General features: G+C 49.4%; 1 protein-coding gene across 1 annotated transcript in view; it reads left to right on the top strand.

Moving 5' to 3' along the window:
- The first annotated feature begins 4,232 nt into the window (after positions 1 to 4,232).
- LTF (lactotransferrin) overlaps positions 4,233 to 26,027 on the top strand; it is a 28,789-nt gene continuing 6,994 nt past the window's right edge. Inside the window, exons 1-13 of the mRNA XM_079933793.1 lie at positions 4,233 to 4,340; positions 7,977 to 8,140; positions 9,502 to 9,610; positions 9,910 to 10,092; positions 10,433 to 10,580; positions 11,526 to 11,581; positions 15,370 to 15,548; positions 16,004 to 16,178; positions 17,138 to 17,292; positions 18,408 to 18,498; positions 20,646 to 20,693; positions 21,627 to 21,782; positions 23,509 to 23,650. Of these exons, the coding sequence (XP_079789919.1) occupies positions 4,298 to 4,340; positions 7,977 to 8,140; positions 9,502 to 9,610; positions 9,910 to 10,092; positions 10,433 to 10,580; positions 11,526 to 11,581; positions 15,370 to 15,548; positions 16,004 to 16,178; positions 17,138 to 17,292; positions 18,408 to 18,498; positions 20,646 to 20,693; positions 21,627 to 21,782; positions 23,509 to 23,650 (1,649 nt within the window). The 5' untranslated portion in view covers positions 4,233 to 4,297. The remainder of the gene's footprint in view (positions 4,341 to 7,976; positions 8,141 to 9,501; positions 9,611 to 9,909; positions 10,093 to 10,432; positions 10,581 to 11,525; positions 11,582 to 15,369; positions 15,549 to 16,003; positions 16,179 to 17,137; positions 17,293 to 18,407; positions 18,499 to 20,645; positions 20,694 to 21,626; positions 21,783 to 23,508; positions 23,651 to 26,027) is intronic.

Raw genomic sequence — 26,027 nt, 5'->3', positions numbered from 1 at the left:
TGTATCCGGCGCTCTCAGAGAGTTCTGGGCCCGGTGGAAAAGAGCGCGCCTGGCTGCGGGCCTAACGGGAGACTCGGGGTTAGTCATTTGGTCTCCGTATCTCACTCACTGCGTGACCACAGGCAATCCTCAGTTTCCCTCTTTTTAGAGCGGAAACAGTGACTTTCTTACCTCAGAGAGCTATTGTTAGAGTCACGGGAGACAAAGTGACCGACAGCTCTGTTCGGGGTTGAAAGTGCCATCTAAACGCTGAGGACTATTATCTTCTGCCTCCTGGGATGCCCCCCACCCCCTCACACACACACGGGCACTGCATGCCCCCAAATAATGACAAACATAGGCAGAGGTGTGCTGTAAACTGGCTTTCTTACAGGGAAGAATGACATGATTTATAGAATTCGCTCATTTCCATGGTGTAAATATTCCCACCATGACTGATTCCAAGCTACCAATGGTTTAACAAACCACCACGACATCCCAAATATTTAACAAGTGGCTCTCTACCAAGCCAGTAACCTCACACCACTGGCAGGGGCAGGAAACAAGGCCTTCGTCTCCTGTCAGCCAGCCTGGAAGCCCCCATGGGAGTAGATGTCTTGGGAAATTTTTTTTTTTTTTTTTTGCGGTACGTGGGCCTCTCACTGCTGTGACCTCTCCCGTTGCGGAGCACAGGCTCCGGATGCGCAGGCTCAGCGGCCATGGCTCACGGGCCCAGCCGCTCCACGGCATGTGGGATCTTCCCAGACCAGGGCACGAATCTGTGTCCCCTGCGTCGGCAGGCGGACTCTCAACCACTGTGCCACCAGGGAAGCCCACTGGGAACTCCTTTTTTCCTTTACTCCATCTGGAGCCAATTCTGCCCAGATCCCTCATTTCTTTCCAACACTTCTCTTGGGGGTTGAAGCTGGAGGACTCCAGAGAGGGCAGGGTGTGGGGTTTGCTGCCCATTTGTCGGGAGGGCTTAGCTTGCACAAGCAAAGGGTCGCTGTGTGAATCTCGGGAGTGGAAAGAGGGTGGGGTCCTTGGGGAAGAGCCTCCCTCACCTGCCTGTGAAACACCAGCTCCTGCCATTACACTCGGGTTTGTACCACATCCACCTTCTTTGTATTCCTTATATTCATGCCATGCTACCGTCTCAGCATCTAGAAACCTGCGTCCTACCTCCCTGCAGGCTTTTCAAGATCTGGCCCAGCTCCTGGCACATCAGAGGTGCCCCATAGATGGATGTTGAATTAACGGGTAAATTGATGACTCCAGGCACACAGGCTCTGGGGCGACCGGCATAGCCAGACCAGGCTCTGTCTTTCAGATTTGACACACTGCAGGCAGGATCTTTTGCCCTGCTCTGTCCTTCCTCCTCACTCATTCACCCATCCATTCAACCAATATTAATCATTAAGTGCCCGGCACACATGTAGGGCTACCTGGCCGAGGATTTGAGGATGACTCCGAGGCTCTTTGTCTGGTGGGTTTGGTGGAAAATGGTAGGAAATATGAGAGGAGATGCAGGGCTGGAGGGAGCAGAGGAGTTCCATTTTAGATGCACTGACTGTAGTGCTTGCTGGACCTGCAGGAAGAGCTGTCCAGGGGCACAGAGACACCTGTGTGGAGCTGAGGATGGAGGAGGTGACTTTGTTAATCCTTCTTCAATAAGTGTTCCAGGCCAGAAAGCCCAGAGCGGCTTTTTGTTGTTCCTCCAGGTCACCGGATCCATGCTCCAGAGACTTGACTTGGCTCTTTCCTCTACCTGGAATTCTCTTTGTAGAAACCCTACCTTTCCTTCAGGTACCCAGGTCAAATGCTCTTTTTCAAAGTCTTCTGGGACCCTCATGATGGGAACCAGTCAGTCAGGCCTCCTTTGGCTTCCACCCTCACTCTGTTTATGCTGCCTTGCCTCTTTCCAGGTGGCCTGTGCCTACCCCTGTCCCCCATTGTGCCATGAGCTCCTGAGGGCAAGGACGGACCCCTCTTCTCTGTGTCCCTCATGGCACCCACCAGTTCTGGCATGAAAGAGTGAATGAATGAACGTTGATAACAGATCAGTTGAACTTTGTCTTCTGGGCAGGCCCACCCCCTTCATCAGCTTCCCCTGCAGATGGCCTGGGGGCTGCTCTGCAGTGTTCAGCTGAGCACAACCCTGGCCTGAGGCTGGGCCTTCCCGAAGACACAGCATGCAAACAGTCTGCCCTGTTGCCTGCCCCAGTCCTGCCTCCAGGGCGGCCCTTAAGCTCAGCCTCTCTGTTTTGGCCCCAGGTTCTCTGTGTTCCTGCCAGCAGATATAAGAGGATCTAGAGGCCTCTGACCTCCCAACACATCCCTTTTCTAATTTGCACTTGGAGATACAGACATGGGTTGTGACATTTCTTAGTTCTTTTATAATCATGGAAAGGCAAAGCCAAATTGCTAATTTACATAAAAAGATGTTTCAGTGCTCCTGAGAACTAGCCAGTTTTGTATTACTTCATTATTTTTGAAACAGCTTATTGCAATTATTGATGAAAGCAACTTTTAATGTTGTGACACTGTATTTTCAAACAATGAGAGACCCTGGATCTGTCACCCCAAAGCCTGGCTGGTGATTCTGGTGCTGAAACTTGGACCCCACTCTTGTGCCCATCAAGCAGGATCCCTGGTCAGACACCACTGTCGTTCGTGCCTTGGCAGCATCCACACCCAGACAGAAGGGCCCCACAGCCTCCCTGAGGGCCTCAAAGACTTGGGCTGGCTCTGCTTCTCCATGGCCAAGTGCTTCTCGCTACATGCCCACTCTCAACAGTGCTGTCTCCCTAGGTCTTGCCCCTCTGCTCCAAGAAATGCTTTTTGTACCAAGTAGTCTAAGCAAAGAATCAAGACCAGCTTTTCAGGACAAGCAGATTTCAGAATAACATATTGTCCAGACTAAACAGTAGAGGGAATGTTTAGATGACCTGCGATTTCCCTCATCGTTAGTACCTGACTTCTTCACTTAGCATCTCCTGGAACTAAGTTCACATCAATACATGCAGGGTGGCCTGCTCTTTCTGGGGCCTTCAGTGTGTCCCCCTGTAGGCACAGAACCATGCTCTATGTCAGAGGTTCCCAACCTTTTTGGCACCAGGGACCAGTTTCGTGGAAGACAATTTTTTCATGGAACGGGGCGGGGAGGGGCTGGTAAAGGAGTGTTGTTCAGGCGGTAATGTGAGCGATGGGGAGCGGCAGGTGAAGCTTTGCTCGCTCGCTGCCGATCACCTCCTGCCATGCAGACCAGTACTTGTCCGTGGCCCGGGGGTCAGGGACCCCTGCTCTGTGTGACCCCCCCCCCCCACACCGTGATGGACATTTAGTTTGCTTGCAATCAGTGAACGATAAGCAGGGCTGCACTGGAGACCCCTGTGTGTGAGCCATTGGGCATCAAGGGAGTGTATTTAAGAGATGTAGAAGCAGACTTCTAGTTCTAGAATTTAAAAGCAGCTTCCTGAAATAGGGTCGGCTTGTGTACTGAGGACAAAATAGGACATTTATCAAAATGAGATTCCCATCTCCCATCTCATACTGCCACAAAACAAAACAAAAACAAAACAAGTGGTAGGCTATCCTTTACATTGGTGAATGAGGGAACCGGGAGACAGCTGTTGGTCACTGAGGCCTCTGGCTCTGTTTTCTGGGAGTCGTGTTGTGGTCTCAGGAGGGCCCCATGGGCAGCCTGGGTCAGGCAATGGGCAGCCTCTGGTACCTCCGCTAGCTGTGCCCGCCTGCTGCGGACCTCGGGCCAGGCAGCGAGTCCCCTTTCGAACGCTGGGCTGGCTGCTGTGTGCAGATGGAGGGGCATCCTTCTGTCCTAACGGGCTCCCCAGCGCTTTAGATACCATCTGTACAGTCAAGATGATCCACAAAGGTTCACCTTAGGACCGCTTCTCTGTGTCCCACTCTCTAGGAAGCACTGAGACCAGAGGGAGGGCAGAACTTAGGGGCTGCCACTCCCCAGGGGCTGCAGACTAGTGGGAGAGGAAAAACATCCCCAATCCAGGCAGCACCAGGGCAGACTTGAGAGGTGGGTGTGGGCTGGGTATCCTCTCGGGTGTGCCAAGCCCAGCCCAGGCACCGTTCCGGCTTCCTCTGTCCTCTCCCCGCTGCTGCTTCCCTTCAAGCAACTAGTAGACCTGGGGAGGGGGAGGGGGAGGGGGAGGCGGGGCGGGGGCGCTTATTGGGCCGCAGGGCGTGGCTAACCTCGTGAGGTCACCAAGCGCTGGATAAACGGGTGCAGAGCGAGCGCAGGTGGTAGAGCCTTCGTTCCCGGAGTCGCCTCAAGAGCCCGGACATGAAGCTCTTCTTCCCCGCCCTGCTGTCCCTTGGGGCCCTTGGTGAGTGCGGGTACCTGGGGGCACGCCCCTCCGGACGGGCGTCCGGGTCCCCTGGCCCCTCTGCGGGCATCCCGGTCCCGCGCACCGCCAGGTGGGCACCAGCGCCTGCAGCGGGGGAGGAGCCCGGGAGTGGGCCGGCTCCCGCCCACTCTCCTGGGGAGGGGCTCGAGCAGGGCTCCGCGAAGCAGGTTGGGTCTTTTCCCTAGAGCTGGCAGAGCTCCCCGAAGGGTCTTCCGGGTCCCTGTCCCATTTTGTCCTACCCATAGTACTGTTACATGCGTATACATGGAGGGGGACAATGAGACTCAGAGAGGGTGAGCGACTTGCCCAAGATACACAGGAGACTGGAGATGGGATCCCAGCTCCTGCAAGGACTATGTAACTTGGGCAAGAGAGAGTCTTTCTGAACCTTAGTTTCATTTAAAAATGGTCCAATTCTCTTCCCACACAGCTGTGAGGAGGGGGCAGTGTCCACCTGCTCTGTGGTAGGCAAAGGTGTACACAAGCCTCCCACTGCAGAAGGTCAGGGGTGGTGGCACAGACCCTGCTGATGGGACCCTTCTGCCAGAGGGTGTGAGAGGAGTGATTGGTTTCTGGTTTTTAATGTGCCAGGACTAGAAGGGGACTAAACAGAAGGGACTAAACAATTGTTAGTTCTGTACCCAAGTATCTGAAATAATTTCTGGGATGTTCCCAGGACACTCACCTATGATGGACATTAGTGATGTAAATGTGAGGGCAGGGCTTCCTGCAGTGGAGGGGGAGGGTCCAGGGCAGCAGCGGTAAGGGCTCCAGGGCGTCAGCACCTAGGCAGTGTGTATGCATGGGGCTCAGAGTGAAAGCCCAGGTGTCACCCCCTTCCCCCAGCGGCAGCCCAGTGCAGCCTCCTCCTGTCCTAGGGCATCTACTCTGGGCTGGGAGCTTCCTGGATGAAAAGGGGTGGCTAAAGGATAGCAATGAGCTTATGCCCCCAAACCTGTCCCTGTCTTTTCTGGTCCCCTTCTCCAAATTCCTTCCCATGGGTATTGGTTATTTCTCTCTTCTCTAAGGCAGGATTGGCCTAGCCAGGACCAACTGCTCAGGACCAACTTCCCTTCTGCTCCCTGACACGTGGCCTGCTTGGGCCCACAGCACAGGGTCAGGGCCACCTGGGAGAGGCCCGAGGGGTAGGAAGCCTTGCTTTCCTAGAGGTGGTTACGGGCGGTGGTCTGGATTCTGGCTCAGAGTTGCACCACTGGGTTCCATTTTCACTAGAATCTTTGGTTGTCTTGGCCCCCACAGAGGTCTGCAGTTTAAATCCTGCAGTCCATGGGATGGTGGCCAATGTCCCAAAGTGTCACGGAATCCCTTGTCCTACCCAGTGGAAGGAGTGGCAGCTGCCCTAGGGGATTCCTGCCCTGCTTCTCATGCGTGTCCTGGCTGGCAAAGGCTGGGTGGGGTGGGAAGAGTAACTCCATCCCAGCCCCTGCCTTTGAGACAGGGGCACTACATGTCTGCACAGAAGGAATCTGAGGATTTGTACTTTCAGGAAGATTCCCTCGAGGCTCAGGTGGGCAGCATCTGAGTGACTGAGACAGATCAGGAGCAAGGCTAGGGATACAGGAGGGGCCAGGCCCAGACCTGCTTCAGGGAGCGTTTTGTCTTGAGAGGGGCACATAGCTTCAGAGCTGGCTGGTGGGAGCTGTGGAGGGGATGAGCGGAATGCTGTGTTCTGCACCCAGCCCTGGTGTTTGGGGGGGCTGGGGACTGTGGATCTCAGAAAACCTCTCAGTGACGCTTTAGTTTCTTCGTTCATCCCCTCCCAGGGGAGCAAACGAGCTCTTCCCCATGTTCCCATTCCTGCCCCTGCTCACGCCCTCCCCCCAGCTTGAGACGTGGTCTTCGTTTTGCTCTCTCCCTTCAGGTCCCATCTATTACTAAGCTAACTTTGGACACCAACTCCTTATTTGGGCCCTGTTCTCCATTCTCGATGCCTTTCTGCCTGGTTCCCAGGTTTCAGTCCACTTGTCCCTGCCCTCCCAATGAGTCACTGCTCCACTGCTTCCCGATAAGAACTTCTTGGGCCAGCATTGGAGGCTCTCCATGATCTGACCCCAAACACTTTACCAGCCCCATCTCCATGGCAGCCCGTCTCTAACCCAGTTAGCCTAAATAGGCAGGGGGTTTGGTGTCTGACTGCCTAGGTTCAAATCCTAGATCCTAACTTATTAGTTGTGAAACCTTGGGCAAGCCACATAACTAGTTGAAGCCACAGTTTCATCACCTGGAAAATGCGGATATCAGCAAAATTCACAATAAGGAGGGGCTGGGAGGTTTGAAGGAGACAGAACACATGAAGGGCTGAGTAAAGACCTGCGTAGAACGTGCTTGCAACTGTCGTTGTGCACGTGGCCCATTGTTCCCACCTCTTGGAATGCCCCCACCCCCCCATTATTGGCTGAGGTCATGGGGACATCACTCCTGGCTTGGTATTTGTTCTCTTCTAGAGCATTCCTCATACTTAGCGTCCTCTTTGGGGGCTTTTGCCTCTCCAGATGGGAGGTGAGAGCTGGTGCTGTCTGCTTGCACGTTCCTCTGCATATCACTCAGTGCTGTGTATACAGAGAGCGTCCAGGACATGCTATTGGGTCACAAACGGCTGAATCAGATAAGGCCAGTTCTCACTTCGGGACAGTTCCAGGAAGGTTTCCAAGGATAGATTACACCCCCAGACACGTCCCTGGGATGACGGCTGGTGGAGGAAGGGTGTGGCAGCCACACCCTTGGCGGGTGTCTCAATACCCTGGTGGGTCTGACTGCGCAGGGGAAGGCTCATGAATAGGAGGTGGCAGAGGGCTGAATGGTCCACCCCAAAGCACATCCTAAAGGGGAGGCGGCTTTTGCAACCAAGAGTTTTTTGTTTTTGGTAACGGCTTTACTGAGGTATATTTTACATATCATAAAATTCACCTATTTAAAGTGTACAATTTAACGATTTTTAGGAACTTTACCAAGTGGTGCAACCATCACGGTAAATCAGTTTTAGAACATTTCCATCCCCCCATAAGAGTCCTCTCTCTGGTACAGTGGTGAACGGTGATAACTCAGGCAAACCCACCCAAACTGACAACACCTACTGCAGCTACTGACAAGGCGTGCGGTGCATTTTCCTTTGTTCCTTTGGCATCCTCTGGGAGACGCCCGTAGCCACAACAATCTAGAGAGACCCAGATTCCAGGTGGGACGTTGCCACTGCTGAGCAGCCATCACTCAGTGTCCTCGAGAGTCAGATTCCACACCAGAAACACAGGAGTAATCATCCCTTCCCTGCCTGCCTCCCACGTTCCAGGGGAGAAAGCAGGTGGAAGAACTCCATAAACCGATAGAAGGCAGCATCATTGTTTTTTTCAGGGAATAGGAAGTATGTCAGTCATAGGAGGGCAACGATCCAGATCGTCTCCTCTAATTTGTTGAGAAGTACAGCCCTCTGGCCAGCATGGTGTTGTCATTAGGCTAGCAAGACACCTGCATTTGAGGAGAGTGGCCTGACTTAGCCACAGAATGGAGAGGGAAGGGGAGGACAACTCCATGAGAGGGTGAGGCCATCTCTTCCATGGGCAGTGGTGGAGCCCTCACTCCTCGGCTTCTTTCTCCCAGGACTGTGTCTGGCTGTCCCTACGAAAAATGTTCGATGGTGCGCCATATCACTACCAGAGTGGTTAAAATGCTACCGATGGCGATGGAGGATGAAAAGACTGGGTACTCCCTCTGTCACCTGTGTGTGGAGGACCTCTCGCTTTGAATGTATCCAGTCCATTGCAGTAAGTCCATGCCATAGGTTGGGTGGGACCAGACTGAAAGGGACAGGATCCGAGCGCAATAGAATATGTGTTCTCCCTGCTCCCTCTGTCCTTCTTCATGGAAACCTGTAAGCTGGGAGCTGTCCTCTCTCATAGGACATGATGCTATTTTGAAAGCAGAAATTAACATTCTGAAGTGGAGAACCACGTGTAGGGAAACTGGGATTGCCACAGAAATTGTGAATAAGGCAAAAATTTGAAAGCACCAGAGTGAATATGCGGCAGCTCTGACAAGTGACTGCCATTTACACTCTATAAAGAACTCTAAGTCAATTGGTAAGAAACGTAGGATCATATAAGAAAAACAACACGAGGAGATGGAGTTCATAATGAATAAAAATACTTACGAAAATGTTCCCCTTCATAATCAAGAGAAATACAAATCTAAGCAATTTGTTAGCACTCGCATTTCCTGAATAATAACCCTTAATAAAATGAAACCCTGGCCCACTGGTGAGTCTATAGTGAAATTGATCCTCATAGCGAGTGGCATTCCAGGTTAGAAACGAGTCAGCTGGAAAGCAGAATGGCAATGACAGTCAAGGCCTTGGAGATAAAATGCCTATTGTCTGGGCAATCCCACCCTCAGATGCCTATCCGAAGGCAACAGGTCATCAGAAGGAAAAACAAGCTATGAGGACAAAGCTGTCTATAAAAGTACAGTTTTAACAGCAAAGAGTTAGAAGGAACCCAAGTGGTGAACATTGGAGGGAATTTTTAAAATTTAGCTTAATAAATTACGGAACAGCCACATTTATAATGAAATATCATGAAGTCAATAAAATCAATAAAGGCACTAGAGAAGTAAGAAAATGTAGTCAGTTTTAGATGAATAAAACAGTCCGCAAAACATTGTCTATACCAGGTTGCAAATATGAGAAATAGGTAAGCATATGAGGGGTAATATGCCAAAGGGAATGAACGTGGTCTATTATTATGATAAGTTTAAGATATATTAAGAGTTAAAAATTCTATTCAATAAACAAGAACTTAAAAGAAATATAGAGCAAAAAGAGGGGAGAAAGCACCTAGAACAACTTTTAATATAAATGACCGCGAAGGTTGCGATCCATGGAGAGATCTAAGCCACGTGAAAAAGCGGCCACCCGCCAGCCTCAGGAGTCAAAGCAGTTCCCCTGGGGCTCATTACCCAAAAAGAGGGGCCTTGGGCTTGTGCCACCTCTCATGGCACCTGCGAGGACATGACTGAAAGCTGACCCTTTGGAAGGTCCTTCCAGCCATGGAGGCTTCTGACCTTCTGAAGTTCACTTGCGTGGCTCAGCGTGGGTTTTCTCCTAATCCGGTCTGGTCTCTGCTTTCAGGCAAAACAGGCAGATGCTGTGACCCTGGATGGTGGTTTGGTGTTTGAGGCAGGCCTGGACCCCTACAAACTGCGGCCGGTAGCGGCAGAGGTCTATGGGACGGAAGAGCGTGAGTTGCCCCTGGGGACCCAGAAGGTGGGGTGGCCTGGGCCCTGGGCTCCGTGGAGTCAGAGTGGATGAGCCACAGAGGTGATGTCTCGGGCAGCATCACACTTACAGGGAATGGAGTCCCTGGGCTCTTTGGGCCGGTCACTGACCCACCGGGGAAACAGAGCAGGCTCTGGGCTGCGGTGACCAGGTGAAACGGCAGCACACACTCCCCTTCCCACTGGGGGCTCGGTCAGCGTGGGCTGTTTCTCTCCCTCCGGTCCAGGCTAAGAGCTCTCGATTCTTTCTGCTCTTTTGCAGAGCCCCAAACCCAGTATTATGCCGTGGCTGTAGTGAAGAAGGGCAGCAACTTTCAGCTGAACCAGCTACAAGGCCGGAAGTCCTGCCACACGGGCTTTGGCAGGTCCGCCGGGTGGAACATACCTATGGGGACACTTCGCCCGTTCTTGAACTGGACAGGGCCACCTGAGCCCCTCCAGAAAGGTAAGATGGCTGGGGGAGGGGTGTTGGGGGTGATCTCTGGCTGGGGTCTCTACTCCAGTGGCACATACACAAGCCACTTCGGGATGGCCCAGGTGGACATGTGGGATGACTCCGAGGCAGGGGTGAAGTTAACTGATGTGAAGCCTGCAGGGGCAGGGTCTACCCGCATCAGCAGCCCTGCGAGGTGGCAGCTGAGTCTGTTCTCAGCCAAAGTACATCTCTCTGAGCTGCTAGCTTTGCAAACGCTGACAGGCAGGGGTGGAGGGAGTGCACACTGGGGGGTGCCACTGGCTGTGGCCCGCTGGGCTCACACTCTGGTTCATTTCTCTCTGTTCAACAGCTGTGGCCAAGTTCTTCTCTGCCAGCTGTGTTCCCTGCGTGGATGGCGAAGAGTACCCCAACCTCTGTCAGCTGTGCACAGGGACAGGGAGAAAAAAATGTGCCTGCTCCTCCCAGGAACCATATTTTGGCTATTCTGGTGCCTTCAAGTGAGTGAGACTGTCCTCTTCTCCCCAGCGGCCCACATGTCCTCCGGCTAGGAAGCGCTTGTGTCTCTGGTCCCAAATAGAGCTCAGTCAGCTAGTGGGGACCATCGAGGAGGTCCAGTCCTACTGCTGTGCAGACAGAGAAACTGAGTCCGAAGAGGGTGCCCAGTGCACCTTCCCAGTGCACTTTTCCCTCTAGCCCCCCAGGCCCGACATGTGCCCTTTTACCTCTGCACCAGCCCCATGAGCAGCCATCTGGCCAGTGGCCCCTTCTGTCCCCCCAGAGAACCCTGAATCGGGCTTTGTCCCTCTGTTGTCCTGGGTTCCTCCTGCTGACTCTGTCCCCTCCATAACCACAGAGGGACTGAAGGAGTCTTGTCATGAGAAGACCAGTCCCAGGCTCCTGGCCAGGCAGGGCAGCCTGGCCTGTCCCAGAGCCAGGAGGCGGTGGGCTCCTCCTGACTGACTGGCCCCAGCGCCTCTCTGCAAACCCCCCACCCAACTGATGCTGCCCCTGTTCCCCCATCTGCCTCTCGGACTCAAGCATTTTGCGCAGGGAGGCCTCCTTGCTTCTCCACTGGCCAGGGCACATCTGCCACTTAGTCCTGGGAGAAAAAAGCTACATGGCTAAGGACACTACTTTTACCCTCTGGTGTAGAGGCTTCGAAACTCTTTTACGTAGAAGGACAAAGTTTGGCCCTCTCAGCCCTTAAAGCAGAAAGCAGGGGTCTCCGGCCAGCACCTGAGCCCTTCTTCCTCAGAATTCACCTGGAGGTGACCCCTGAAGCCTTTCCAGTGGGGATGCCCCAAAGCCTGAGGGCCCTGCCCTCCACAGATCAGGAGCCCACAGAAGACAAGCCGCAGGACCCTGTTCCACAGGGAGGCACGAGGAAGAAGTCGGGGAGGGCCGCTCTGTGCTGACCCTTCTGGTGCTTTCTCATCCCACAGGTGTCTGCAGGACGGGGCTGGAGATGTGGCTTTCGTGAAAGACAGTACAGTGTTTGGTAAGAGAGGAAGAGCCACGGGTACTGCCTCCTTTCCTTTTCTTTCCTTATTTTATTTCATTTCATTTTACTGTAATTCCAAGTAGTGAGCTAATTTGACTCCTCACTTCCTGGCCCCACGATCATCAAGGTTCCCTACAGAGCATAGCTCTTATTTTATGTTATTTCATGGAATAATTCAATGGAATGTGGAATAATTCAGTGGAATGTGTTCTTATTTTATGTTATTTCTAAATGATCAGTTTTCTTGAAATCTCCCATGCCCGCTGTCTTTCTCTTCCCCCTCAAAGACGCCCATGCCAACGTATTTGACACGTGTCCTCCGAGATATATAGGTGGTCTTGCAAAATGTGTAGTGCTGGTTTGTGTTTCTGGATTCTAAGCTCACAGAAGCTTTACTGATCATTATCGATCATGATGTGATCAAGGTTTTCCGCTCAGCATTTTGTTTTGGCGATTTATCCGTGTTGTTGTACTTGTCTGGTTCAGTGGTTCTAATAGATGAGAAATGCTCCATGGGAAGCACACATCACTTTTTTTTTTTTTTTTTGGCTGCATTGGGTCTTCGTTGCTGCGTGTGGACGTTCTCTAGTTGCAGCAAGCGGGAGCTACTCTTCGTTGAGGTGCCCGGGCTTCTCATTGTGGTGGCTTCTCTTGTGGAGCACGGGCTCTTTGCACGTGGGCTTCAGTAGTTGCAGTGTGCGGGCTGAGTAGTTGTGGCTCGCGGGCTCTAGAGCGCAGGCTCAGTAGTTGTTGCATCTAAGCGCACGGGCTTAGTTGCTCCGCAGCATATGGGATCTTCCCGGACCAGGGATCAAACCCGTGTCCCCTGCACTGGTAAGCGGGTTCTTACCCGCTGCGCCACCAGGGAAGTCCACACACATCACATTTTATTATCTATGGTTGTAAAGCAATAGATGTGTCATTGTTGGTTTATTTTGCATTTCTCTGACGTCTAGTGAGTTTGATCATCTCAATATATTTGCTAGTAGTTTGGGCTTCCCTTCTTTTATGATCTCTGACTATTTTCCTCTTGATTTTCATGTCTGTTTCTTCATGATTTTGATTCAAGGCTAGGCATTCCTTCTCTCTAGATATCCAGCCATTGTTGGTTCTAGACTTTAGGAACGTCTTTTCTCAGTCAAAAAATCTGTCAGTAGCACCTTTGTTGAACAGAAGCCCTTGATATTGATAAGGTCAAATTGGTCACTTTTGCCCTGCTGGTTTGTGTTTTGGGGACTTTGAAAGATGCCCTCTTCCCTCCAGATCATAAATATTTTCTACAATAAGATTTATAGACTCCCCTCCCTAACACACACTTGTTTGTTCATACGTACTCTACCTAGGAAATCAGGTATAGATTTAGCTTCAGCATTTCCCCCCTTTAGAGTGAGATCATTTTCCTTACAGTAACGACTATGAAAAATTCCACCCTTTTCCTACTGATATGTGGAGCCTCCTATACATCAAGCTTGTTTATAATCATGGATCAGTTTCTGAGCTATTTTGTTTCATTGGTCTATTTGTATTTTTCTGCATTTATTACTCTGGCTTGTAATGGTTCTTAATAGCTTGTGGGGGTCTGGGGAGAGAGAGCGTGCACGCAAGCGCCTTCCCCCAACACTTTGCTATTTATTTTCTAACTAAAATTTTAGAATTATTTTGTTGAATTTCTAAAAACATCATACTTTAAGTAGAATTGTATTGAATTTAAATTGATTCATGAAAAATTGACATATTTATGTCAAACTGTCCAATCCCTGACCATGATAAATCTCTCCCTTCTTTTTTTTTTTTTTAAATAAACTTATTTATTTATTTTTGGCTGCATTGGGTCTTTGTGCTGCGCACAGGTTCCTCCTTGTGGTGGCTTCGCTTGTTGCGGAGCACGGGCTCTAGGCGCGTGGGCTTCAGTAGTTGTGGCTCGCTGGCTTCAGTAGTTGTGGTTCACGGGCTCTAGAGCACAGGCTCAGTAGTTATGGCATATGGGCTTAGTTGCTCTGCGGCATATGGGCTCTTCCCGGACCAGGGATCGAACCCGTGTCCCCTGCATTGGCAGGCGGATTCCCAACCACTGCGCCACCAGGGAAGCCCAATCTCTCCCTTTTGATCACACCTCTTTTTATGTCCCTTAATAGAACTTACAGAACTTAACATTTTTCTCTTGGTCTCCTGCATTGTTTGTTTTTGTTTTATTTTGGCTGCGCAGCATGGCTTGCAGGATCTCAGTTCTCCAACCAGGGATTGAACCCAGGCCACGGCAGTGAAAGCACCGAGTCCTAACCCCTAGGCCCCCGGGGAACTCCTTCCTGCGTTGTTTAATGAGGCTAATTACCAGCTGTTCAATGGTTTTAGTTGCTATACAGTATCATATTCTGTATTAGTTTCTGTTTTATTATTGCTAATGAGAGTAACACTTGATTTTTGTAGTGTTGCCTTGCTGGACTCTCTTGTTAGTTTTATTAGTTTTTTCTTGGTTTCATTGGCTTTTCTATGTAGGTGAGTACCTCATCTTTAAAAAATTAGAGTTTGTCTTTTTCCCAGTGCTTACATCTCTTATTTCTTTAGTAAATTGTGAAATCCAGGTCGTCTGATACTGTGTTGGCAACATGACAGCTTTGCCTTGTTCCTGATTTTGAAGTGACTGTTTAAATTTTCTTCTTTTAGAATGATTTTGCTGTAGATATTTTGATAAGTTTAATACCTTTATCAAGTTTATCAAGTTTTTATTTATCAAGTTTAATACCTTTATCAAGTTTAATACCTTTGCCAAGTTCTCTATGTTACTTGTTTTATCAAGTTTAATACCTTTGCATTTATCAAGTTTAATACCTTTGCCAAGTTTAATACCTTTGCCAAGTTCTCTATGTTACTTGTTTTCCAAAACTAAAAAAAAAAAAAAAAAAGCACATATAGATGTTGAACATATAAATGCTTTTGCTGCACCTACTAGGATTAAGATGATCTCATGGTTTTCCTTTAACCCATTCTTGTCATGAATTACTTTAGCTTCTTTGACATTCAGCCATTCTTTTGTGAATGGAATAAACTGATAAACCTTAATCCTGATCTATTAGTTTTAAAATACTCTGTTATATTGAGTTCGCCAATTATTTTAGATTTTTGTGTTTATGTTCATAAGTAAAATAGGTCTGTAATTATTCCCTCCTGTACTTCTTTCTCTGATTTTGAGATCAAGATTATACTAAGCTCATAAAACAACTTGGGTCAGTTTCCGTCACTTTATGTATTCTGAAGCAGTTTACATGTGATATAGATGAACAGTTCCAAATTGGGATGAACTCACTCATAAAATAAAAATAATCTTTTCTTTTGATACACCCAAGTGTTGAGAAGTGGCTCAACTGTATTTCTTGCTTTAAAATTTTTCTTGTTTTTATTCTTGCTGGAGATGTGGGTAAGGCAGCAGCCCCTGGCTGGCCCCCTGGGCTTGTCTCCCTCATGTGACCCTTTTCTAGGTGGAGTTGCCGTGGAAACAGGTGGGTCTGGTTCAGCCTCCTTGACTTGCCAGGCAGGAGTTGCAGCAACCCCAGGGCCTGTATGATGCAATCAGAGGAACGTGGGCTTTGCCCCTAAGGCTTTCTGGGCACTGTCTTTACCTTTCTGGACATTCTGGAGCAATCCACTGCCTTTCTGACGCCCAGTTTTGTCAACTGTGTAAGATGTCTCCTCCAGCTCAAATTCTATGGGGGAAGGGGGACTACAGCTCACGGCTACTGTCTGGGGTTGCCTCATCTGGGCTCCCCTCCACCTCCCTCTTTCCCTAGAGAACCTGCCAGCGAAGGCTGACAGGGACCAGTATGAGCTGCTCTGCCCAAACAATACTCGGAAGCCAGTGGATGCATTCAAGGAGTGCCACCTAGCCCAGATCCCTTCTCATGCTGTTGTGGCCCGAAGTGTGGATGGCAAGGAGGACTTGATCTGGAACCTTCTCCTCAAGGCACAGGTATCCCCACCCAGAGTACCCCTAACCTGCTTGGATTTGGTGGTGGTGGGGTTTCCTTCCTTCTTTCCCTAACTACCTGCCACTGTAGAAGTCCTCTGTAGCCTCACTGCACAGATGCAGTGGCTTGCCTGTCTCTAGGCCATACTCCACACAGCAGGAACAACGAAGCCCCTTCTAGCATTATGGACTGGTCGTGTCTCATGGGCTGGAGTAGAAGCAGGGGGAGGACAATGCAATATTCTCAGGACTCTAAGATGCTTGGAACCCAGCAGCTTTTTAAAGATGAAGCCATAACTGAGCTATGTCACAGGGATGGCTTGAGTCCCTCTATGGGAGGAAGTCAACCAAGGTTCCTCCTCTCAGAGTCATCCCTAAGTTCCAGATGTTCTTTTTCAACATCGTGTTTTTGTTTCCTATTTACCACTGACATCATAATTCTCTTTTCCCTTAATTAGGAGAAGTTTGGAAAAAGCGCTCTACAGGGATTCCAGCTCTTTGGCTCTCCTATTGGGCAGAAGGACCTGCTGTTCAAAGACTCTGCCCTTGGGTTTTTGAGGATCCCCTCAAAGATAGATTCTGGGCTGTACCTGGGCTTCCGCTACCTCACCGCAATGCAGGGCCTGAGGGAAGGTGAGTGAGGGCCAGGCAGGCCCCAAGGGCAGGCTGGTGTGGGTGGTGAGCCATGGGTGAGGCCTTCGGGGAGCACCTCACCCCCACCCCATGGGCAGCTTGGCCCTGCTCTGTAGTGGTCACTTGGCCATCTCCAAGCCACTGGAGGTCTTCACCATGGTAGGTTTGATGTGAGTGTGAGCATCTTCTGTGCACCAAGTCAGGTGAAAAGTGTCTCCAAAGGAATGTGTCGCCTCCTGATAATACTGCCACAGGTCCCTGTGTGCGTCAGGCTCCCCAGCCCTGACGAAACAGTCAGTTTGCCTCCCAGGAAGTGAGAAGTATGAACATGAACCAAGAGAGCCAGGGCCCCTCCTGGGATAAATCCAGAGGCCTGGTGGGACACGGCCCAGTGCCTGGGCCCTGAACTTGGCTGGGATACCGCATTGGGCCAGCTCAGCCATGGCTCCTTCTCCACTGGAGGCTTCAGATGGAGTCTGGGTGAACTGGGAAGCTGAGCTGTTGTCAGTGGTGGTGACTGCCTGCCTTAGGGGAAGTCAGGACAGGGCTTAAGGTCCCCTAGGCCATCTCTTGGGGCTGCCACTGTTTCTGTGTCCTGGAGCTTTTATCCAGTAGGACAGAGATATTAGGCAATATCTCGGTATCTCTTTCATTACACTAAAGCTTGAAGGGTGGATTAGAAGCCGGGGAAGCCTCCAAAGGAAGAGAAATGAGACACGAGGAGGGCTATGCCTGAAGAAGGGATTGGGGAGCTGAGAGTGGAGGGGGAAGAGGAGCACGTGGAAGGGAAGAGGCGCAGGTGTCTGATTCCACTCTTCTCTGGAGGAAGTAGCTTCCGCCCAGCGAGCATCGGGGCAGGAAGGGGGCTCTGAGTGGAGCCGGCGCTCCAGGGAGGTCGGCGGGCCTGGGTGTCCCTCGCTGGGCTCAGGGCACCTGCCGACCGCCATGTCCCCGGGCAGCTGCAGCGGAGGTGGAGGCGCGGCGCGCGCGGGTCGTGTGGTGCGCGGTGGGACCAGAGGAGGAGTGCAAGTGCCGGACGTGGAGCCGCCAGAGCAACCAGACCGTGTCCTGCGCCACGGCCCACACCACCGAGGACTGCATCGCCCTGGTGCTGGTAGGTGGCCCGCGGCGGGCCTGCGGGCGGTGCGGGCGGGGCAGCGCTCCTAGGAGACCGAGGTCAAGGGCATCTGGTGTGAAGTAAGGCGGACCTTAGAAGCGCTACGGCCCCGGGGGCGGGGTCTGCTCGCTCCTGCGCAGTGTGGGAACAGACACAGCTTTCCGTCTGCCATCTGTTTACTGTGGGCTTTCCAATCTGATTTTAAGAACGAGTTGCGATGAATGCAGGTAATTTGGAAAATATAGAAAGATGTGATGTAAAAACGAACAAAACACTGGGACCTCATGCAGAGATACCACAGTTAGAGTTTTGCTAACTTCCCACTCCAGGATTTCTCGGTTCGTCTCAGTTTAGGCTCGGAACAGTACTGGGTCGTTCCAGTTACGTAGTTTGAGTCCTTTTCACTTAACAGTGTATCATGGCCATTTTCTCACGTGACATATTCTTTGAAAACACTTTAAAAAGTGATTTCAGGATATCTTTTATATGGTGTGGCACAGTTCAGTCTGACCCTATTCTTCTTTGTCTCCTTATTTTGTTGTTAACAATAACCCTGTGCTGTGCAGCCTTGAATAGAAATCTTTATCCACATCTCCTATTAGCTTTAATAACGTTGTAAAAAAATTATTACTTAGTCAAAGAGGGAGTTTTACAATCTTGATGAATCCGTGTTCCAATTCTGGAGCGTGGGCTCGTTCATTCTGATGGTGAGTGAATTTAATTGTTTCTGCCCACTTGTTGAATAGCTTCTGTGTAGCACTTTGAGTGTAGTGCTAATGAGCAGAGACTAGACAAGACCAGCTCTTCCCATCTGTCTCCTCAGTGAGGGAGGCTGGTCCAGGAGGGCATCCCAACAGTACTCCAAGTGCAGAAAGGGATTTTGTTCAGAGGACCGGGCTACCTGTACCCGGTCTTTCCAATGGAAGCGACAGCATGAAAGGCATGTAGGTCTGGTAGAGAATTAATAGTGCACATGGTGTTTCCGTGGGGTCCTCAGTTCAACCCTTGCTGCTTTACTGGGGCACCTGACAGCCATTCTCTTAGAGCTGTAAAGGCAGGCGGGACAGGAAACAGCCTCACTGTGGTGCTGGAGATATGCTTTGTCTTGGCAGAAAGGAGAAGCTGATGCCCTGAGCTTAGATGGAGGATATATCTACACTGCGGGCAAGTGTGGTTTGGTGCCTGTCCTGGCAGAGAACCAAAGTAAGTGGAGAAGAGTCCTCTCTGGTTTATTCCCTCAGGGCTTCGGGGGTGGGGTATAGAGAGGAGTAACCCCACTCTGTGGGTCCAAGTGGAGACATTAAAATGGACAGATACGTTCAAACAGGAGAATCAGGGGAAAGAATAGATGAAAGGGGCCATGTTACCCACACAGCCTATTGTAGTGAGAACTGACAAAGCCCAGATTGGTTTCCTCTTTTTAATTTTTAAAAAGATTTTAGTAAAGTATAATATATATGCAGAAAAGTGCACACAAGTGTACAACTCAAGGGCATTTCACAAAGTGGTACATCCCCAAGCGCTAGGGCCCAGAGCAGGACACAGCAGGTTCCACAAGTCTCCTTGTGTCCTCCTGTCACCAGCCCCCTTACTCCAGCAAGGGTAATGACTCCTGACTTCAAATGGCACAGATCAGTTCTGCCCGTTTTTGAACTCTATGTAAAAGGAGTTGCACAGCATGTGCTTTTAAAAATGTCTTTTGCTCAGCGTTATACCTCGTTTTGTAGTGTTCTACTTTGTGACTCCACTGCAGTTATTTATTCTACTGTGGATGAGCATTTGGGTAATTTCCAGTTGGCTGCTGTGGATAGCGTTGGTATGATCGTCTGTGTCTGTGTCGTTTGGTGAGCACGTGTATGCATTTCTGCTGCATGGAACTGCTGGGACAGTCTCTTTGGACTTGATTCTGCAAAGACAAATACCTTCTGATTTCACTCCTATGTGGAATATTAAAAAAAAAAAAAGGGAACAAACCAAACCAAATCAAACAAAAACAAACACACGGATTCAGGGAATAGAGTAGTGGATACCAGAGGGAAAGGGGGAGTGGGGGGAGAGGGAAAGGGGTAAAGGGCGTCAGCTATAGGTGATGGATGGAAACTAAACTTTTGGTAGGTATATAGAAGTCAAAATATAATGCTGTATGCGTGAAACTTAAATAATGTTATAAACCAATTAAATATACTTTTCCAATAAAACAACACCTACGGATTCACATTATCCATCCCATGAAACAGGAGTGATGCGACTTTTTCCTAAGAAGAAGCCAGTTACTGAGTCTGAAAGCATGGATCTCCCCATGCTGAAGGGACATAAGAAATGCTACTTTATCCTTAGCCTCTCCAGAGGGAACTAGAGGAGGTCAGGCAGGTGAGACAAGGTGCCCCTCACCTCCAACGGGCGAGGATTAGGTAGGAGTACTTTGGTTGCAAATGACACTATCCCATTGCCAAGTGGCTTAAACAAAAAAGATAGTTGATTGGTTTATGTGGTGATTGAACTGTCCAGACGTTAGTTTCAGCAGTTCCACCCCTGGGTACATCCCCAGACGTGTATGAAGATGTCAGTGACAATATTGGAAGCAGTGAACTTAGGAGCCCTAACTCAGCTCAATAAGTTACAGACAGTAAGGCGGTTTGAACTTAAAAACACAGTATTGGGACAAATACCATATGATATCACTTATATGTGGAATCTAAAATATGGCACAAATAAACCTACCTACAAAACAGACTCACAGACATAGAGATCAAACATGTGGTTGCCAAGGGGGAGAGGGAGAGGGAGAGGGAGAGGGAGGGACTGGGAGTTTGGGGTTGGTAGACGTAAACTATTATATATAGGATGGATAAACAACAAGGCCCTACTGTATAGCACAGGGAACTAGATCCAGTCTCCTGGGACAAATGATAATGGAAAAGAATATTTAAAAAAATGTGTATGTGTATAACTGAGTCACTTTGCTGTACAGCAGAGACTGGCACAACACTGTAAATCATCTATACTTCAATTAGGGCATTCCCTGGCGGTCCAGTGGGGTTAGGACTCGGTGTTTTTACTGTCAGGGCCCAGGTTCGATCCCTGGTCGGGGAACTAAGATCCTGCAAGCCACATGGCACGGCCAAAAAAAAAAAAAAAAAAAAGAGCTTAAAAACACAGTATTGGGTTGAAAATAAAAAAAGGAGGAAACTTAGTGAAGTCTATAATACAATGCCATTTATTTATATTAAAAACACATACACACAAAACCATGCCAGTATATGTTCTTTGATATGTGTGTACCTTTGAAAAATATATGATCACAATAAAACATGTGTTTAATGACCTTTTGCTTGTCTTTATTCTTTCAGAATCCTCCAAAAACAACAGCTTAGATTGTGTGCACAGACCAACGGAAGGTGAGTTGGAATCGATCACTTTCAGAGTCAAGGGTAAGTTTTTGTATCTGGAGGAGGAGGTGGTGGGAACTTAAAAAAACCTCACAGAGATGCAGCCATGGAAGCTGTAAGTTCTTTTGCAGATGCAAATCATTCACAGATGAGTAACTATAATTATGTTTTTACGGACCTTCATACATGGCAGAGAAATATAAGAGTTCCTCATTTTGTCCTGACCACGGTGAAGGTGGGGTGTCACACCCCCATCTCATATGGACGCGGAAACAGTGTCCCGGATGTCACTCACAGTCGTTGATAATACTGTGGCAGATCCTGGCCTGGAACCAGGTCCCTTGTGCTAAATCCCTTGCCCTGTGCACCAGCCCACCTGCCTGCCAGAGCTGGTGCTTCCTCAACTTCGGCAGAGCTCTGCACTTGCCGGCAGCGGAGTCTGCCCGGTGCGTGCTCTCAGGAGGAGGACTGCACCCCATTGACCCTCTCTCAGCACAGGGAGGTCCTTAGGGACACACCCCCTGCATCCACACAGCACTTATTCCGGCAGCCGTCACGCTCTGGCCTGATGCAGTTGGTATATTGCATGTTGCAGTTGGCGATCTACGCACTCTTGGGGTCATGCTTCTTGGTCAGTGTTCGTGGCTTTAATAGCCCACGTCTACAATAGAATGAACTGCCGGTTTATAACTCAGGGGCAGTATATGGCTGGTCAAGGACTTCAAGGATCAGCTTACTATTTCATTTCATAACCCAGATCAATCTCATCTTAACATAGAGCAGCAGCTTAAACTTTGTTGGTCTATCGGACAGTGGCCAGTCATCCGGGGGAATCTGCCTGGTGATGCTTCTTGACCTTCGTTGGCTCGGGTTGCACACAGCTGCAGTAGAGTCCATGGACCGGGCCCTGGGAGGCTAAGACTTGCTCTTCTCTTGTCCAAGGGTATCTTGCCGTGGCAGTTGTCAAGAAGGCAAATGCTGAGCTCACATGGAATTCTCTGAGAGGCAAGAAGTCCTGCCACACTGCCGTGGACAGGACCGCAGGCTGGAACATCCCCATGGGCCTGATCGCCAACCAGACAGGCTCCTGCAAATTTGGTAGGAGTCCCGAGGGAGTCGTGGGTCGGCCATCCTGAGGGGCAGGCTGGGGTCCTCTGTAGAACTCAGGGAGGGGAGGTGTGGGGACTTGCAGGCTGACCGTGGCTTACAGGCCTTTTCTGGTGTAAGCAAGATCCCCCTGCGGCTTCCTTCTGCAGCTTCTCCACACGGCACTTCCCACACCCCCTCCACCCCACACGAAGGCGCAAAACTGGAGGATCGGTCTGTTTCTCTGCACCCTAAGAATGGATGCAGGTCCTGAGAAGTACAAAAGTCACTTTTTGCTTCCTGGAGCTCCGGATCTAAATTCCTCCCAGGCACTGGCTTCTCAATTTGGGAAAAGCCATCTGCCTTCCTCATGAAAGATGACTTCTGTTACTAAACGGAACTGACGTCTTACTCCACGCTGTAGAGGAAACTGAGTAAGACCTCCAGGCTTTTGGCTCAGCCTCGCCTCCTGGCTGCGCGCTGTGCTCCCACCCCACACGTGAGCCATGCCCTACCTGCTGTGGGCCTGGTGACGTGGAGCTGTGTGCCACATTCTTGTCACGGTCACCTCCCGGGCAGGCGTCTGCTCAAGTGGGGCCCTGCTGCATTTTGAATGGGTTTGTGATCCTGGCTTGGCGGGCTCTCGTGTGGCTCTGTTCCTCACTAGCAGTGCACACTGGTGTCGCCCTCTATGACCCCACGGCAGCCTCCAGGTTGTGGGCAAGCTGCCAGGACCACAGTGGGACACTCCCAGCCCTAGGCCGAGCTTGGCACGTGGCATGGCTCTTCCAGTGGCAGGGGCTGCACGAGTTGGATAATGGGTGCTACTTGCTTGTCGGGGCAGGGCTTTCTTGTCACCTTTATTTCCTCTCTTTTTAATCTGTATTAATCCATGTTAACTCCTTACTGTGGGTTAAATCACATGGTGGGTTGGTTTGTATTAGGTTCAGCTGCAAGGACAGAAAACCCCCAGTAGAAGTGAATAGAAGTTTATTTCTCTCCCACGTGAGTGGAGTCCAGCGGTGGATTGTCCAGAGCTGGCAGGACGACTACATGGTGTCAAGGGCCCAGGTTTCAAACATCTGGCTATTCTGAAACATATGTGGCTTCCGTGCTCAAGGTCGCTCATGGCCCATGTCACATCTGGGGGTCCAGTCCCCACTTCTGCATTCCATGTGCAGAATGAAGGAAGGGAAGGAGAAGGGGCAAAACACATGTGCCAACTGTCTCTTAAGGATGTCAGGACACTGGCACCCAACACTCCTGCTCATATTTCACTGGCGATACTTAGCCATGTGGCTTACTAGCCACAGAGTAAGGCTTGTCTCTGTTCTAAGGGACCAGGTGCCCAGGTAAAAAGCAGGGTTCCTATTACTGAGGAGAAGGGGAAATCAGATCCTGGAGTGGACGTTTTGCAGCTTCTGCTGAGATGGCCATCAGGTTCATCAAGTTGAGTCCGCAGCTCGAGGCTGTGATGATGGGACCCTTTGTACAATTACACACTCTCTTCCCCAGCCCCAATCAGCTTTCCTGTCTCAAGTACCTACAGTCTCAAGTTTTTCTGAACCTTGGTGGGGCCCGGGTTGGTGGTAACATGTTACTGTGTGTTATAATGACTGTGTTCTATCTGCCTTGGTCAATATGATGAATGGAAACCAAGCCACATCACCTGTTAGGTAAAGACCGCTTATCTTGACTCAGGTAGGAAGAGCTGACTCCCTGTGCTTCTTCTCTGCAGATGAATTCTTTGATCAAAGCTGTGCCCCTGGGGCTGACCCGAAATCCAGCCTCTGTGCACTGTGTGTTGGCGATGACTGGAACATGAACAAGTGTGTGCCCAACAGTAAGGAGAGGTACTATGGCTACACCGGGGCTTTCAGGTGAGTGCTGTGGGCAGGCTTCACCAGGACGGGGCCTTGTTTCTCATCCTCCAGCATCTTGGCACTGCATTTCTAAGGGGCCCAATGTGGCCCATCACAGCAGAGCCAAGGGGCAGCCTGGGGATCAGCTGATGGGCGGGCTGGGGAGTGCTCCTCCCATCGCACCCACCACCCCAAGAGTGGGGACTGGCCCCGGGGCTGTCTGACCTCAGCTCTGCTGGTCTCCCCCTTGTGGCCCGGAGCCAAGGTCAACCTCAGTGGGCCTCGATGTCCTCATCCTCAGCATCAAATGGGGAGAGGTTGTGGTATCAGTCCTTTCTGCAATTCAGTTTATGGGGAAGAATTCTCTTTCTCACAGGCACTACCCTCTACCCCAGCCTAGGTCATTGTTATGTTTCACGTTTTACTTTTCTCTTTGATTTTGGCCTTAGAAATGGCAAAATAGCGCAGTGTTATTCTCCACTAGTGAAAAATAAACCAAAAAATAAGTTTTTAGAATTCACCAATTATAAACACTTAATAAATCACAGTATCTTTCCACAGTCTTCATTTTATAATCCAGATGTTACTTCCCAGTGGTCCAATTAGGGGTTTGAAGGGCAGAGTTCTCCCCCATCCGTTTTTCTGTATTCTCCAAGAATATATTTCACCACCAGGTGGCGTCATGTATCTGAGAATGACTGCCCAAACTGGTCTTTGAATTTTTTAATGTAAATTCAGTAGCCTTCTCTCCAGTGATGGCATGATATAAAAGTAGCTTTTGCTACACTCTGAGTGACTTATAAAAAAAAATTTCGTGAACGTACAAAAATATCTTTAAGGGGCTAAAGTTTTGCAAATGGAAGAGTTGTGATGTGATTCTACTCAGAAATATTGAATAGACAACATGTCTGATAAAAAACCATGTGGTTTTCTTTTTCAAACCTATGGTAAGGTATTATTTCACTGGAAACACCTACACTTTAGTATTCCCATTTATACTAGAGGGAAATGCTTTGTCTTTTGCTCAAATCAAAAGTAGAACCAGAGCCATATTTATCTCTGTGTTTCTAACTAACATCCTCATATATTGCTGGTTCTTGATTTTTAAATGTCAGCTATTTTCTGCTGACTTTCCATTATGAAAGAAGATCTAGCCTCTCATACTGCTCCTGTGTTTCTTCCACCCGTAACCACAAACTTCACCTCCTTTTAGTATCCAACAAGAGTATGACATATTTAGTGCTTACTTTATTATGAATATGTAAATATTAGTCTCATATTAAATATGTGACATAATAAAATTATATTTCCCTTATTGAACAGAGTTTTTGTTTACTCTGGAGTCGATAGGTGTCTTTTTAAAATTTGCTTAATTTTCTGTACTTCTTTTAAAAAATCACTCATTCATCCCCATACCTTCTACTAGTAGCATAAATCTAGCAATTCATGCACAAACAGACTGGATGCTGTCCCAGATTCATCATTTACCTGCGAATGTTGCACCTGAAGATCTCCACCCTCCTCCCCAGTCTGGATTGGTCCTCTCGAGGCCCCCTACATATCTGTGGTCTGGGGATTCCCCTTAGGCATCATTCTGGGATTTTTCATTGTCTTACTTCCTCTTAAATGACCTGTTTCCTGGATCCCACATCTTTGGTTTTCTTGGTTTTGTTGCAACAGAACACATGTTCTTGAGAAAGGGTGAATAGGAGTTCTGTTTTTTGAGTATTTACGTGTCTAAAAACATCTTTAGTCTACTCTTGAAGTGATTTATAGTTTGGCTGGATAACTAAGTACAGGCTGGAAAACAATTTCCCTAGGAATTTTGACAGGATTTCCATATCTGGGAAATGGGAGCATTAACTGTTTTGACCAACTGTCCCACTACAAACAAGCGAAAATGTTGGGTTAAGTACACACACACACACACACACACACCTGTGTTCTTAAGAGCATTGAATAACTGACAAAGTAACAAGGGATTATTAGACTAAAATCTAAGGGGAATAGGAATTCAGAGACCTAGGTGGAGACACTTTGTCCTGACAGTAGCTATTCTGACAAACTTGAACTCAGAGGTTACATACACCTTTAAGGTAGGAGTGAACCAGAAGTAACTTCCACCCCACTCCTAGGAGGCTTCAGGTTGCCTGGATGCTGAGGAAAACAGGGAGGAAAATACATGCCATCCCTGAAAAATTGAAACCATGGGCCAGCTCTTGCATGGATTTGCAGCTCCAACTTGTGTCCCCTAGGATGGTCCAGAAATTCTCAACTCATAATTTTTTAAAAAGTGGTCCCAGACTAGCAGTCCCTTTAAGAATCTGTCTGGAAGACAGCATCTTCAGTTTAAGCCTCAAAGACTGCTCAGAAATACTCTATCAGTAACAATGAG

The sequence above is a fragment of the Stenella coeruleoalba genome (assembly GCF_951394435.1).
Source record: "Stenella coeruleoalba genome assembly, chromosome: 10".
In the NCBI taxonomy this organism is placed as follows: Eukaryota; Metazoa; Chordata; class Mammalia; order Artiodactyla; family Delphinidae; genus Stenella; species Stenella coeruleoalba.
Note: the sequence above shows the minus strand (reverse complement) of the source record. Positions and strands in the feature narration are given on the sequence as shown.